Genomic DNA, 16,085 nt, shown 5'->3' on the forward strand with positions numbered 1-16,085 from the left:
TGAGCATCGACTTATGAACCAGGAGGTCACGGTTTGATTCCCGGTCAGGGCACATGCCCGAGTTGTGGGCTTGATCCTCAGTGTGGGGCGTGCAGGAGGCAGCTGATCCATGATTCTCTCTCATCGTTGATGTTTCTATATCTCTCTCGCCCTCCCTTCCTCTCTGAAATCAATAAAAAAAATTTAAAAATAATAAAAAATATTTCTGATGCAGCCTAGTGCACAGGTGGTCTACAGTTACCTACATTTGCAATGAGACTCCCAGGCAGTAAGGAGGCCGGGGCCCTGGACCACACCCTGGGTGACATCAACTAAGAATCTGGGAGCAGAGCCATAGGCAGCATGTTGAAGCCATCACCATCCACTTCTTGCTGTGTGGATGCATGTGGATATGTGTGGATGCATGTGGATATGTGTGGATGCATGTGGGTGCGTGTGGAAGCGTGTGCTCCGTGAACCAGCCACTTTGGGCCCCACAGATAATGCCCCTGTCTTCACAGGCTGTAGAGGCAGCACCAATGCAGCATCCTGAGCAGTGGTCACACCTGTGCCCAGCAGGACTGACTGGTGCTGCGGGAAAAAGGTTCTTACTTTCAGGGAGAGGAGACACGATTGTTCTAGAACTATTTCATCCTTTTTGCGTATTCTAATAAAAAATATTTCTGATGCAGCCTGGTGCACAGGTGGTCTACAGATATCCGCATTTGCAATGAGACTCCCAGGCGGTAACAAGGCCGGGGCCCTGGACCACACCATGGATGACATCAACTAAGAATCCAGGAGCAGAGCCATAGGCAGCATGTTGAAGCCGTCACCGTCCTTCTTGCTGCGTGGATGTGTGTGGATGCATGTGGATGTGTGTGGGTGCATGTGGATGTGTGTGGGTGCATGTGGAAGCGTGTACTTCATGAACCAGCCATGTCGGACCCCACAGATAATGCCCCTGTCCTCACAGGCTGTAGAGGCAGCACCAACGCAGCATCCTGAGCAGTGATCACACCTGTGCCCGGCAGGACTGACTGGTGCTTCGGGGAAAAAGGTTCTTACCTTTCAGGGAGAGGAGACGCGATTGTTCTAGAACTATTTCATCCTTTTTGCGTATTCTGGCCGAAATCAGTGATGACTCCCTTCCACAGTGTGAAGTTATGTAACCGCCGGAACAGGAATTGGGCAGGAGAGCAGCAAGGCTGACACCCATAGGTGGTCAGAAAGGCACCATTTGGTTGTTGTCCACGTGTGGGCTCATCCTGGTATGCCGCCCCCTATCCCCACCCCCTCCCCTACCCCATCTTAGCCTGGACCCGTCGGAGGGTGCGATTTGGCAGTGCTAACCGAGCTGCATTTCAGGAGCCTTGCGCTGTGATAATACTGCACTTTACTCACACATTTAAGGGGACGTAATGCTCGGTTATCGTATCATTTTTGCAGGGGACCTCTGGTTACAGTAAGTCCAGAACACATTCTGGCTCCTTTTATAGCCACGTCTATGTGAGCTTCGCTGATTTGCTTTGCCCGTGCTTGAAACCAGCAATGTAATACTCGTTCAGGGATAATGAAATGAAGTACTACTCTCATTTCCCTCGGATGTACCAATTAATTTTTTATTAACCCTCACCTGAGGATATTTCTTTCATTGCTTTTAAGAGAGTGGAAGGGAGGGAAAGAGAGAGAGAAAAAACATTGAGGTGAGAGAGACACATCAACTGGTTGCCTCCCGCATGCCCCCTGACTGGGGCTGGGGAGCAAACTGCAACCCAGGCACATGCCCTTGACTGGGAATCGAACCCACAACCTTTTGGTGCCCAGGCCGATGCTCTAACCACTGAGATTCACAGGCCAGGGCTGATGTACAGATTTAAAGTGTGTAGAACAGTCAACATGTACTAGTATACAGTTTGTAGTTTCACCAATTCAAAGATAATTATTTTGCCTTTTACATTTTTCAAGGCAGAGTTGAAATTTTCTAAGTTACCCCCTCAAATACACGCACTGCCACCTTTGCATAGTCGCCGCGTGGACGGTCTGCGGGTGTGTTTTCCCACAAATCAACAGTGCAGTCGCCTGGATACGGGTTCTAAGTTACCCCCTCAAATACACGCACTGCCTCCTTTGCCTAGTCGCCGCGTGGACGGTCTGCCTCCACCGTCAGGAGCCGTGAAACGGGTGTATTTTCCCACAAATCAACAGTGCAGTCGCCTGGATACGGAATGTGACACCGTCGACTGTGCCCGTAGAAGTCACCTCCTTTTTAGTGAGACTTTCGCGAAGGGGTAAATTATTTTTCTTCCCTTCCCCCCATCGGCCTCAGCTTTGCTCAAAATAAAACCAGTAGGATTTTCTCCGTGCAGTTTAAGCTGGAGGGTGTGAGTCGGGATTTGCTGTCCTGATTGTTCTTGGAGGAAATTAAATGTTTTAAAAATAACCCACTAAGGCGATCAAAATAGCATTTGCCTCGATGGCTTCATGACCCACCGGAAGAACATTCCTTGGACGATAATAAAGACAGCTTCTGTTTTTTCAGAGCTGCCAGTCAAGGGGACTGTGTGAGGTAATTCACTGCTCTCCTGCGAACTCCCCCCACTCGGTAACTGCCTGGGAATCACCCCCACAGAATTCCCCAAGACGTGGGGCTGAGAAGACTCGTAACCACGAGTGGAATATTTTCAACGCTGTGTATAAATAGCACCACCAGTCACAGGTGGAATGACATTCATTTGTGCTCCTGATGATGACACATCTTAGCGGGAAACTGTATGAAGAGTTGGCTCATTGCCAGGAGAAGCTAAAGGTGGTCGTGATTTGGTGAATCGCTGTGACCGGTGTGGGGACCAGGCCATGTAGATACCTGGTTGCAGATGTTTTGTTTCCTCCTTTGGGTCCCCTTTTCCAGTGATTTAATGCTCACACCTGCTCCGTTTGCCCTTTGGGGCAGCCCTGCTATGTCTGACGCGATTATAGAAACACAGGATTAGCGGGTCGGTATTGGTTTTAAATGTCACCCTACGAAAGAAAGGAGGTCACTGCGAGGACATTTTGATTTCGTTCTTTCTGAAGTGCTGTTTTGTTTTGTTTTCAAAACAGATCTCGAAAACTTTAAAACCAGAATGCGAAGTGCGGTGTCGGTGCGCGAAGGCCAGGGCGTGGTCTTGCTGTGCGGCCCCCCGCCTCACGCTGGAGGTAAGACGCACCCGCTTTTGCTCTTTATCGGGTCCCTTTCTGGGCAGGGCCCGCCGCCTGTGTGCCATTACTGCATCCACACATGAGCCGCAACCCGGGCATGTGCCCTGGCCAGGCACCGAACCGTGACCTCCCGGTTCGTAGGTCGACGCTCAACCACTGAGCCACACCGGCCAGGCCTTTTTTCTTTATTTATCCATCCATCGTTTTATTCATTCATTGGTTGACTCGTCCTTGGTTGCAGATGTTTCGTTTCCTCCTTTGGGTCCCCTTTCCCGGTGATTTAATGCTCACACCTGCTCTGTTTGCCCTTTGGGGCAGCCCTGCTATGTCTGATTATAGAAACACAGGATTATCGGGTCGGTATTGGTTTTAAATGTCACCCTAAGAAAGAAAGGAGGTCACTGTGCGGACATTTTGATTTCGTTCTTTCTGAAGTGCTGTTTTTTGTTTTGTTTTGTTTTCAAATCAGATCTGGAAAACTTTAAAACCAGAATGCGAAGCGCGGTGTCGGTGCGCGAAGGCCAGGGCGTGGTCCTGCTGTGCGGCCCCCCGCCTCACGCTGGAGGTAAGACGCACCCGCTTTTGCTCTTTACCGGGTCCCTTTCTGGGCAGGGCCGTCGCCTGTGTGCCGTTACCGCATCCACACATGAGCCGCAGCCCGGGCATGTGCCCTGGCCAGGCACCGAACCGTGACCTCCCGGGTCGTAGGTCGACACTCAACCACTGAGCCACGCCGGCCAGGCCTTTTTTCTTTATTTATCCATCCATCGTTTTATTCATTCATTGGTTGACTCGTCCAATACCTACTGATGTGTCGGAGATGCTTCATGTCTGTGTTACTAAAGATGGCCCTTTACTTACCTCGTCTTAGTACTGAGTTGAGGAGACGCTGAGAGCTTTGCTGATAAACTTGATGGAAATGTGTTTGAGTCGGTATTGGTTGACCGTGCCACTCCCCACCCCCCAGTGCTCCCAGTGACATCACTGAGCTGCGAGTGAAGGACATAGAAACGTAGAAGGGATTCCGTCCCCAGGGCTGAGTGTCCCCCAGGACATGGAGAGGTGGGTTTGCTGGGACAGGTTGCCCCGTCTTGATGTAGTAGGTGCCGTTTTTCAGCCGGACGCGGGGTTTTGGCTCATAGCACCCAGGACAGGATATGGCTGGCATTCTGCGTCGGCAGGGCGGGGCTCAGAGCAGGTAAGGTAACTTGTGCGGCTTGTCTTCTCCCAGAGGGTTCCCACGCTGCTTAATGTAAATGTTGGTGCAGATCTGGAGATTCAAGGATTTTTTTCCCCTCGTTTCCTCACATTATCTCAATGCTTTTGGCGACAGCTTTTATTCAAAGTGTTGTGCACCTTGCAACCCAGTCTTGTACTTAGTTTTTAATTTATTTTTTTAATATTTAAAGAATTTTTAACATTTTTATTTTATGTTTTCCATCACCCTTTATCCCCTCTATACCCTCTTCCACCTCTGCCCATCCCCCTCCACCCCCGCAGTCACCACACTATTGTCCACGTCCATTTGAGGTTTACACAACCTGCGGGGACTCTGTCTGCCCCTGAGCCCCTCTCCCTCCCCAGAGCGGGAGCCACCTGGCCTCCTCCTACAGCCCCCCACCCAGGCCCCCCAGCCCCACCTGCCGCACAATCAGAACGGAAAATTCTGGGCTCCTGGGGGGCTCCTCATTCCGGTGGTTTTACACGTTTATCAGCATGAGTTGTCCTCAGAGGCCCTGTGTGACAGGGTGGCATTCGCCACAGCGTCTTCTTGTGCAGCCAAACAGGCATCGTGCAAAGTGCGAGGCACTTGAACAAAAACGAAATGTTCCGAGATGCCGTTCCCCACTTCTCAGAAGTCCATGTGACGCCAGTTTGCGTTGACGAGAGACCTGGATCAACGGGTACTAATGGAAAGACATCTGAAGAGAGTTTTTATTTGACGGACGCGGGGTTTTGGCTCATAGCACCCAGGACAGGATATGGCTGGCATTCTGCGTCGGCAGGGCAGGGGCTCAGAGCAGGTGAGTAACTTGTCCAAAGCCACACAGCAGCGGCTCGTCTCCTCCCAGAGGGTTCCCACGCTGCTCAGGTCCAGCTGGTCATTGCCATGAGAAAGCGGATTTGTGGGCTTTTCAAGAAAGCTGGAAACTGTAGGTTGGCACATTTCCCCAAAATGATTGAACAGTGTGGGTCAACGGTATGGGGCTTGAGGTACCTTCAGCCCGCGGGCCACAGCTGGGCGTCTCTTCAAGGGCTTTCCGTTGATGCTCATTTTTTCTAAAGCCTCGTTCACTCAATCTGAGGGAACACAGGCCCAGAGAGAGTTAAAGGTACGGCTTACAGCCTTTAAAAATGCACTTGTGTTCGATTCAGAAGGACGTGGTTCCAAATAGACTCATTAGAACGGCTAATTAGGGCTCCGGAGGCTGCCGTGTTTGGAGGGAGCACCTCAGTCCCTGTGGAAACAGTTTCCAAGTTCACGTTCCGTGCTCTCCCCGGGTAACTGCGCATCCTCCACTCGCAGCCTCCTCTGCATCTTTACCTTTTGTAACAGATTGTTATGGCCCCAAAGTCCGGATAAATCTGTCCACTAAACAGGAAAACCATCACGGGGTCTAGTGTGTGAGCTTCTGTTATACGTAAGTGCCCACTCTGTCCTTTTCTTAGACCGAATTCTATCTTAGCTGGAAAGAGGTCGGTGTGGGAGGGCGGGATGTTCCCCACCATCCAGTTCCCAGGCAGGAGCCCCGTGTCCTCCTGGGTAAACGCAGAAACTCAGCGGAAACATGGAACTGATCCCCCAGTGTCCACCCTAAATCCTTTGTCCTTAATGTAAATGTTGGTGCAGATCTGGAAATTCAAGGATTTTTTTTTCCTCATTTCCTCACATTATCTCAGTGCTTTTGGCGACAGCTTTTATTCGGAAGTGTACATCTTGCAACCCAGTCTTGTACTTAGTTTTTAATTTATTTTTTAATATTTAAAGAATTTTTAACATTTTTATTTTATGTTTTCCATCACCCTTTATCCCCTCTATCCCCTCTTCCACCTCCGCCCATCCCCCTCCACCCCCGCAGTCATCACACTATTGTCCACGTCCATTTGAGGTTTACACAACCTGCTGGGACTCTGTCTGCCCCTGAGCCCCTCTCCCTCCCCAGAGCGGGAGCCACCTGGCCTCCTCCTACAGCCCCCCACCCAGGCCCCCCAGCCCCACCTGCCGCACAATCAGAACGGAAAATTCTGGGCTCCTGGGGGGCTCCTCATTCCGGTGGTTTTACACGTTTATCAGCATGAGTTGTCCTCAGAGGCCCTGTGTGACAGGGTGGCATTCGCCACAGCGTCTTCTTGTGCAGCCAAACAGGCATCGTGCAAAGTGCGAGGCACTTGAACAAAAACGAAATGTTCCGAGATGCCGTTCCCCACTTCTCAGAAGTCCATGTGACGCCAGTTTGCGTTGACGAGAGACCTGGATCAACGGGTACTAATGGAAAGACATCTGAAGAGAGTTTTTATTTGACCCAAAAAATGGCAAGAAGGGAAAATCACGTGCAGCGTGGGTTTTGCGGCAGCCGCGCCTGCGCAGGTCAGCGGCCCGCCGAGAACTCCTCATGTCGCTTCTGCCCTCCCTGTGAGTGTTGGTGTAGGTCTGATGTGCTGTTTGGCGTGGTTTCCTACATTATTTGGGGACGCTTTTCCACGTGGCTGAGTGGTAGTTATTTTCTGTGGCATTTCGGCTCCTGAAAGTTTCCATAGGAGTTTCTGTTTTGGGTACCGGGGGCATCCTGCATGTTTTTGTTAAGTTTGTCCGTTTCCAGGTCTTGCACGTGATCAGAGACAGATTTCCTGAACCAATTTAACAGGAATTGGGACAACTAGCAGCTGCGAGATTAGGACTCTGATAAGGCATCCTGGCAGGGACAAACCCGCAGCGCTCTAGCACAGAGTCCTCGAACCCTGAGGCACAGGAGCCTCTTCTAAGCCTGCGTAGTCTGTCGGCAAAAGGACCTGGGAACCTTTGCCCACGGAAGTGAGGGAGTGGTAGAGGGGATCACATGTGGACGATCGCGCTCTGTCCGGGTCCTGGCGGCATTCCCGTCTCACTTCTCAAGCACCGGCCCAGCCAGGGCCTCCTGGGCCGGGAGGCGGCTTCGCGGGAAGACAGAGGGGAGGTGGTTCTGTGAAAAGCCCTGGAACCAGGGGTGCACGAGCCTCCGGAGCAGGGAGCTGTCGGGATCCCCCCACAGAGCTGCCCACTATCCTACGTGAAGGTCACTTACAGAGGTCACCGTGACCTCTGCACAGAGCTAGCCGTGGGGAGCATGTGCGAGACCTACCCCAGCATCTGCAGGACGGAGAGGCGTCGAGAGAAGTTCATACTGCATGCCAGCGGCAGGCCTCATTCCCGGCCCCTCCGAGGACACAACCCTCTTCCCAAGGCACCTCCCCCTGCAGGCGCCCTGTTCCTGCCTTCCAGTCCTGTGATGCTTTTCCAAACCAACACTGTTACCTGGCGGGGAGGTAATCCCGGGTGAGACCTACGCCGCGCGAACCTTTTATGAAAGGCTGACGGCGCGCGTTCTGCGGAGTTTCGCTTTCCTTTCCTTAAGCTCTCCTCAGATCAGGTTTTCAAAAGTGCGCCCGGAATATTCCGGTGTTAAACCCAGGGATTTCTAGAACACGAGGCGAGAGGCCAGTGGGGAGCTGTTTCCTCTGAAGAGCGCTGGCTCGTGGTTGCTGCCTCCCCGGCCGAGCAGGTCTGTGCCGCTTGTGGGCGACCTTCGGCCTCCTCCCCGGGGGGTAAGCCAGCAGCAGGAAGCCGATGATTTTCGGGGCCATTCTGGCTCAGTGGGACATACGGTCACCGGAAGTTTCACCGGAGATGTGCTTGTTGCTCACAACCACCAGCCGCCGTGGGGGACCTACTGTGCGCACATCGCCTCTGATACACTTCCCTTTGGAGGCCGGCGGGGAACGTGGTCCCTTTAAATGCCAAGAAGGTGTTATACCTGCATAACCTGGGACACCTTTGAATGGATGCAAAGTTGTGTGATGTTCTGCCATATTTATTTCCCAGGACATTCCAAACTTGCTTTTTAAGAAGGTTCTGGGGGGATGCAAAACAATACGTTTGTCACGTTGTATGGGCGCATGTGGCACCCCAAAATAACTACAATAGTAACGTCAAAGACCACAGATCACCGTAACACATGGGAGAATCGTGAAAGTGTCTGCAACGTTGCAAGAGTTGCCACAGTGTGATGGACACGCGGCGAGCGAACGCTGTCAGGAAGACCGTGCCGACGGACGAGCTGACGCGGGGTCACCCCTAACCTTCAGTTTGTAACAGACTCGGTGCCCGCGAAGCCCGATGAAACGAGCTGAGCCCGCCCACGTGTCCCCTGGATCTTCGCTTCTCTCAAGCTCCTCTTCGCTTTAGCCTGTGCGTCACCTGGAAACACAGCACAAGTTCCGGCTTCCTACTGAAACGTGAAGTCGAATCCACTGTCAGCTGTGGTTTGACCCCACCCAGCGGTGGCCACCGGCCGGAGAACTGCTCCTTAGAACGGGACTTCCGTTCGTCTTTTACTTCCTTCTCTACAAGATACGGTGCTGCAAACAGAGTGGGGTTGTCATTTGAGGCCCCGAAAAGAATTAAGAAGTACAAGCTCGCCCTGAAACTCTCCTCTGTATCTTTCCTTTATTGCTTTCTTTCTCTGGCAGCAGCAGAATAATTACCAGCAACGTGGGATCCTGGAGCTGTTACATTTTAGCTATTTATTCTCCTTGCGCCTGCACTTGAGTCCGCGGAGTTTCTTTTCCTTTTGGCAAAATTACAGACTTGCTAAGGGAGAAAACAGCCTCGGTTAAGATAATTTCCCACAGAAACAGGTGTTTGTTTCTAAAGCTCATTATCATTTAAATGCTATACCTATTTTAATTCCATAATACTTTAATAATGTGTAGGGCGAGTTTCCCATTCATACAACTTATTTTGCCCTAAAAGAAAAAACAATTATCTTTCAAATATAATACTTCATTCTTCTAAAAGCACATCAGCACCATCACACTCAAAAAAAAAAATTTGAAATCTAGATGGGAATTATCGGATATTTGCATATTATTTGGGGAAAATTGATAACTGAGACATTGGGACTTCACACTTGGAAATATGACATGTATCTTCAGCATTCAAATCACAATACCCTGCAGCAAATTGCTCTTTCCAGCCCTGCCCATCGTGGCTCAGTGGTTAGAGTGTCAGCCTGTGCACTGAAGGGTTTGGGGTTTGATTCCTGGTCAAGGGCACATACCTGGGTTGCAGGTTCCATCTCTGGTCCCCTGTTGGGGCACATCGGGAGGAAACCAGTCCACGGGTCTCTCTCATATCCATGTTTCTCTCTCTCTCTCTCTCTCTCCTTTCCTCCCTCCCTCTCTCCCCAATCCCCCTCCTTTCCACTCTGAAAATCAATGCAAAACAAAACAAAAATTGCTCTTGCTACCTAAACTGCACACATACCCTTTTCTGCATGAGTGGCTGCACACATCCAGCATGGGTGTGTTCTTATTTGGAAATCTAAGGGACAGAGAACCCTTCTTTGCTTTGACCTCGTAGCTGAAATTAAACACAGGTCCCCAAACTTACACGATTATTAATGCTGGGTTGCAGTTTCCCTGGGAGTGCAAGTCAACCCTGCAGACGCCACCGTTATTGGTATTGCTGGGGTCTTAGGAAAGGTTGCCAGGAGCCGAAGGGTCCGCACACACCTGTGCGACCCCTGGTCCCCGCCAGCACTGCTTGTGATGCTGGGGACACAGAGCCGCTGCTTTATCCTTCCCGAAGGTCCCTGGGAGGGTGTGTGTGGGCATCAGGACTTTCACATAGTTTCTAATTCCTTGAGAGTAGACATCTGGGAGGAGCATGTTGTGTTGCCATGGCTACAGGGAATTTTTCTTTAATTGATTTGAGGGAGAGGGAGGAGAAAGGGAAACATTGATTTGTTGCCTCCTGCACACGCCCCAGCCGGGGATCTAACCTGCAACCTGGGCATGTGTCCTGACCAGGCATTGAACCCACCAGCTTTTGGTTCCTGGGACGACACATCAACCCACTGAGCCACACCAGCCAGGGCACAGGAATTACTGCTCACAATTACACTTTCCAGCCTACAGTGGTGCAACGATTGTCACAAAGGCCTGCAATCACAGTTTCTTATAAAACTTTCCAAAATAAGTCTCTCTCAAATAGAAGTTTCCACCCTGGAGCTCTACAAAGAGGAGATTTCGCAGGCGAGGGAAATGTGTTAATTACGAGGCCGTGGATTCTAATTGAAAGAGCAGCAGAGACAGCCGGCTTCCGCGCCACCCCAGCGGGACGGGCCCCCGCGGCTCTGAACGCCAGGGTCCCATCTGCTCAATGGAACACCTCCTGTTTGAAGACTAACAAGCGGGAAGTTAAAAGGAGAAGTAATGGGGTCTTTGAAGGAGGGAAGGCGAGCCTGATGTTAATTCGGAGAATCTTTTCTTGGTATAAAATCTCCTGACACCTTTTAATTAGACACTCCATTCAGAAGTCTTTTAACCATGTGAAGGCCCAGGTGTCAGTCTCTAAAACGGGAACCTTTTTGTTCCCGCGATGCGGCCGGGCAGCGTGACTTTCTGAGATTCCCCCAGTGTCTCTGGGCCATGGAACTCACCAGGCTTCTGTTTCCTCCCCACGCTGAGCTGGGCTCCGAGGGTAGAGAAATAACGGGACACCATGGTCGCCTTCCTGCTGCTCAGAGTCTGGGGGTTGGGGGGGTAGATAATAGAGATTCTTAGGAGCCGAGGGGTAAGCGGACGTGCCCCTTACCATGACTCACCAGGTACCAGCAGCGGGTGCCGTCTTCTCCCTGGGTATCCTCTCCCCCCCACCCCACGCGCCCCTCCCCCCCTCATAGCGACCTTTCACATTTTGTTCCTGGAGTTTTTACGGATTGTACTTTTATGATATTCTGACGGTTTAGGGACCACGTCTTACTTAAGAATCTAAGTAGGAGAATGCAGAATGCCGTAAACTATAATAACAGCGGGCGTTCACTGAGCACTTGCTGTGTGCCACGGAGACATCCCGCTTCTTTCATCCTCGCTGCAGCCCCGGGAAGCATTATCTTCCCATTTCACAGATGGGAACACCGAGCTCAGCGTGAGTGCCTGGCTCAGGGTGCCCGCTCAGTCCCGATGCTGAGCGGGACTCTCTGCCTCCCAGCCCACAGCAGGCACTTACTGCCCACAGGAGGCCCACACTCTGAGCACCCATCCCTCCTTCCTTCTGATGGAATGGGGCTTCCTGTCTTCTGTAACCTGAGACGGCTTCGCCCCCCCACCCTCCACCCCGAGGAAGCGCGCAACAGACAAAGTGGAGACCCTGTGGCCGAAGTCAGCGCAAATCCCAAGGGTCCTGTTTTATGGGGCTGCCAACCCGAGTTATTAAACCCCCTCAGTCCTATTCCAGGCCGTTCCGTGCCCGATTCCTCTGCTGAGACACAACTCCAGTAATTCACGGCCAGGGCTTGGCCAGTGGGTGGTGGTGGAGAGACTAAGACCTAGAGGAGGAAACACTTTCAGAGCCACCTTTGTGATCCCCGCCCGCCTCACTCGGCCTGTGTGGTAACCTGCACCCCAGCCCTCTCTGGTGTCTGAGCACTGAGGTCTCACTTGTCTGCGGCCTCATTGCCATCCTCCTCCTGGTGGGATTCGCAGTGGGAGTGTCTGCTCCCTGTGGAGGACGCTGGCAGAGCCCGTGGGGGGTCCTGCCCCCAGGAGGGGCCTGGCTGAGGCCTGGGCTTTGCTCGCTGAAGCTTCCCAAGGGGCTGAGTCTGCTTTTGCCTGTTTTCCCCCCTCGCGGCTTGAGCGTCCTGGGCCTCGAGGAAGAAAGAACACCCACATGGAGACTGTGGAATGTGAACGCGAACCAATTACTCTGACATGAAACGGCCTTTTCTTGTTTCCAGAAGGGCAGACGGGGCCGAGAGATGAAGCAGGAAACGCCGGCTGTTGGGGCGGTTTAACATTTTTCTTCTGTTTCGGTCAAACCCGGGAACAGAAGCTGGCACCGGGCCTCGCTCCCACCCAGGTCGGGCGGCGGGTTCCGGAGCTGCTGGGAGAGCCCGGAGTCGGTGCTGGGCTCAGGGACGACAGGTTTGTTCCGAACAGCTCGGTCCCTTCGGAAGGTGGTGGCCTGGAGCGCCCTGTGCCATTCACCCTGAGGCCCAGCTCTGAACAAAGCGGGGGACCCTCCCAGCTGCTCCCTGCTGTTCCCAGAACCTTCATCGCCTCTTGCAGGAGCCCCTTGTTTATGTCAGGAAGCTTCGGGCTTCCTCCCTGGTCCAGGCTGCGGATCTAGACGAGGCCTTCGGATTCTCGGTCGTCCCCGGGACTTGGGGCAGAGCTGAAAATGAGCGGTAGGCGAGGGCGGCACAGGGGGGCCGAGTGAGTGAGGAGGATGCAGGTGTGCAGGTGTGAGCTCCCAGGCAGCCTGCGGCCTCGGGAATCCTGCCAGTAAAACGGGGTGACTCCTCTAAGCTCAGGATGGTGTGAGGACTGGAGGGGACATCCGTGTGCAGGGACAGACAGGCCTGACACAGAGCGGGTTCTCCTTCGGTAACAGCCATGCCCACCCCCGCCGCCCCTGTCGCGGGGGCTGTGGTTACTGTTACCAGATGCTCTTCTCATGACCATGCTGCTCCCCGGAGCCCAGCAGAGAGCACAGGCCTACGTCCTGTCCCGCCCTTGTGCGAGCGTTTCTGTGGGTCATGTTTTATAAGATAAGTTTCCATGCAGGGTGTCCCCCCAAATGGGTGCACACTTTGCATGGTTATAAAGTCGGTGTTTACTAACATGCAGGTCATTTTCAAAATGTAAAAGAATCTACAGAAACATGTTTTATGTCACCGCCTGTTTTCACACGGATGCCCGTTCGGGCCCTGGCCCAGCTGGTCACGGGAAGCAATGGATCGCAAACGTCAAGAACCACTTTGTGCGGTATCTGTGCGCCTTCCGTCCGTCCACTGTTGCTGGCTTTGTACCGTAAACTCTACCTTTTATGTCTTTCCCATAAACAAGTCCCGTGGCACTTTAGGGTGCACGTTCTTTGTTCAGAGCTTAGTCTGGCTTCACCCATTATGTCACGTCAGTTAAACCTGGAAAGGAGTGAAAATGAAGTGAGTTGTCAACTGTTGGAGTGTGTACACATTTTGGGGGGGACACCGTATAGATTGTGTAGAAGCCAGACATAGAGGCTTCCCCTGAAAAGGGGGGAGACCTGTTTTCTCTCTTGTGACGAGAAAGCTTACTGTATTGAACAGTGTGCTAAAATAATTCCCAAATTAATCTAACCTTTTCATCCAGTGTCAATATCAGGGTGATTTAATTTAATTTAGTGTCTCCACAAATATCAAAGCCAGTGGAATCCCATAAAGCGTGTCCATAAATATCTCCTCCGATACGCACGATTGAGAGGTAAGGGTCAATAATTTTAATAATTAAAGCCCCGCGGTAAACACCTTAATTGCTGCTGTCAGTAACTTGTACGTGGAGTCGGCTGAAGCTGGGTGTTGACATTGTGAGTCTGAGCCGAAAAATTAATCAATTGTGCGGGACAGTCGCCGAGAGTTCACGTGTTGGTCTCCAGTGTGGAAACCAGCTCGAATTAGCTTCAGTAATCAAACCAAAACTTTGAAAAAACTTAAGAGACTAAAATGATCATTAAATCTGAGCCCCCTGATTCCATCAGACATCCTGCCACGGGGACACCCCTCCCCCCCGGGGCTTCCTTCCTGGGGAGGCTGCGAGACCAGTCGTTGTCCGTCCTGTGTGCACCTGTGGGCAGCTGTGTGAGGGGCCCTGTGAAGAAAAATGGAGCCCTAACCGGTTTGGCTCAGTAGATAGAGTGTCATCCTGCGGACTGAAAGGTCCCAGGTTCAATTCCGGCCAAGGGCATGTACCTTGGTTGTGGGCACATCCCCAGTAAGGGAGTGTGCAGGAGGCAGCTGATTGATGTTTCTCTCTCATTGATGTTTCTGGCTCTCTGTTCCTCTCCCTTACTCTCTGTAAAAAAGTCAATAAAATAAATTTAAAAAGAAAAGAAAAATGGGGAGAATCTGTTGTGTATTCAAAGACTACTTTAGCTGCCCCTTAGAATACAACTTACCAGGACATGCTTGTTAAATATAATTATTAAGATGAACTTTATAGCTTGTTTAAGGAAAGTTTTCCATAAAATTGAATATATTACTGGATTGTGAAAGCTATTTTCTATGAACCTTTGTTTTAAAATAACACAGGAAAATCTCAAATTATTCAAGTGCAGTAGTTCTTATTGCATGTTTTTTTTTGTCAGTTAGTGTTGACATTCAGTATTATTTTGTGTTAGTGTCAGGTGTACAGCATACTGGCTGACAACCATACCCCCACCCCATCCGTGGTGATGGCAGTATTATTGGCTATGTTCTCTGTGCTGTATTTTACATCGTGTGGCTATTTTGCAACTACCAGTGTGCAACCAGGGAAATCCTATCGATGGCCTCCGTTTTCATAGAAGTTGAGAGCAGAGATGTATTTATTTATTTATTAAATCTTTGTTGTTGAAAGTCTTACAGAGGTCCCCCTCTCTCCCCCCCTAGGCGACGGCCTCCGTTTTCATAGAAGTTGAGAGCAGGGATGTATTTATTTATTAAATCTTTGTTTTTGAAAGTCTTACAGGTGTCCCCCTTTCCCCCCCCTGCCCGCCCTCGCCCCACCCCAGGCCTTCACCACCCCATTGTCTGTGTCCATGGCTGATGCATCCGTGCACACACGTTCTTTGTTGATCTCTTCCCACCCATCCACTCACTCCCACCTTCCCTCTGAGATTCATCAGTCTGTTCGATGCTTCTGTGTCTCTGGACCTGTTTTGTTCTTCAGTTTATTTTGATCGTTGGATCCCACACATGAGTGAGATCGTGTGATACTTGTCTTTCTCTGACTGGCTCATTTCACTGAGCATAATGCTCTCCAGGTCCCTCCAGGCTGTTGCAAATGGTAAGAGTTCCGTCTTTTCTGCAGCTGCGTGGTGGGCCCTGGTGTAGCTGTGCCACAGCTTGTTCACACTCCTCTGAGAGCAGAGATTTTTCAGTGGCTACAAAAGGCAGGAACCGAGACTAGGACCCAGGTCAGGTCCTCATCTGAGGTCCCGTGACCGAAACGCAGACTCCTCTCCATGCTGCGGGGACCCCAGACTCACTCCCGCTGGCTTCCCTCAGCGCGAGAGCTTGGTCCAGCTCCACGTGTCCTTGAAAGGTGTTCTCCACGCTCCGAGTCCCCGTTACACACGATCTCTGCTGTTTCTCCGTGGGAAGCAGGAGAGACGCTTCCCTCCGTATTTCACACCCAGGGGCAGCACGGAAATGTGGAGCCAGCAGGTTCCGCTGCAGGTCACCACGGGAGGGGTTGGTGACCGAGTCCTTATTGCGAACACCGAGTTCCTGACCTTCTATTGCTTCCCGTGAGGTATTGGTGCCGAAACAAGAGCTCCGACTGGATTGTGACTACTTTCCCTGCGAGGGGCGACAAGACGTGTTACTCCTACCAGAGCAGGTGTGGTGGCGTCCAAGCCGCGGGGAGCGCGCTGGCTAAGGGCTCCAAGGGACGCATCCCCACAGGAAGCGGGAACAGCAGCCGCAGGTCAGGGATGGAGTTAATCAGCGACAAGGGGGAAAGAGGGAAGCGCGCTCATGCGTCCCCCGAAGGCATGCTGTGGAGAGAAAATGTGGCATAAAACAGATACGAGCGGTTTCTGTAGCTCCCAGGGCCTCGGACAACATATGGTCTCAGAAACGACGTGTCCTGTTGGCACAGAGGCTGAAGGTGTGGGGTGGGGGGTG

The 16,085-nt window shown here is 51.8% G+C and overlaps 1 protein-coding gene across 1 annotated transcript in view; it reads left to right on the forward strand.

The window, feature by feature from the left end:
• Positions 1-16,085, forward strand: part of CNTN3 (contactin 3 (plasmacytoma associated)) — a 90,316-nt gene that overhangs the window by 35,009 nt on the left and 39,222 nt on the right. The window contains exon 4 of the mRNA XM_014534931.1: positions 3,082-3,177. Within this exon, the coding sequence (XP_014390417.1) occupies positions 3,082-3,177 (96 nt within the window). The remainder of the gene's footprint in view (positions 1-3,081; positions 3,178-16,085) is intronic.

Source organism: Myotis brandtii, unplaced genomic scaffold (assembly GCF_000412655.1).
Source record: "Myotis brandtii unplaced genomic scaffold, ASM41265v1 scaffold134, whole genome shotgun sequence".
NCBI classification, from domain to species: domain Eukaryota; kingdom Metazoa; phylum Chordata; class Mammalia; order Chiroptera; family Vespertilionidae; genus Myotis; species Myotis brandtii.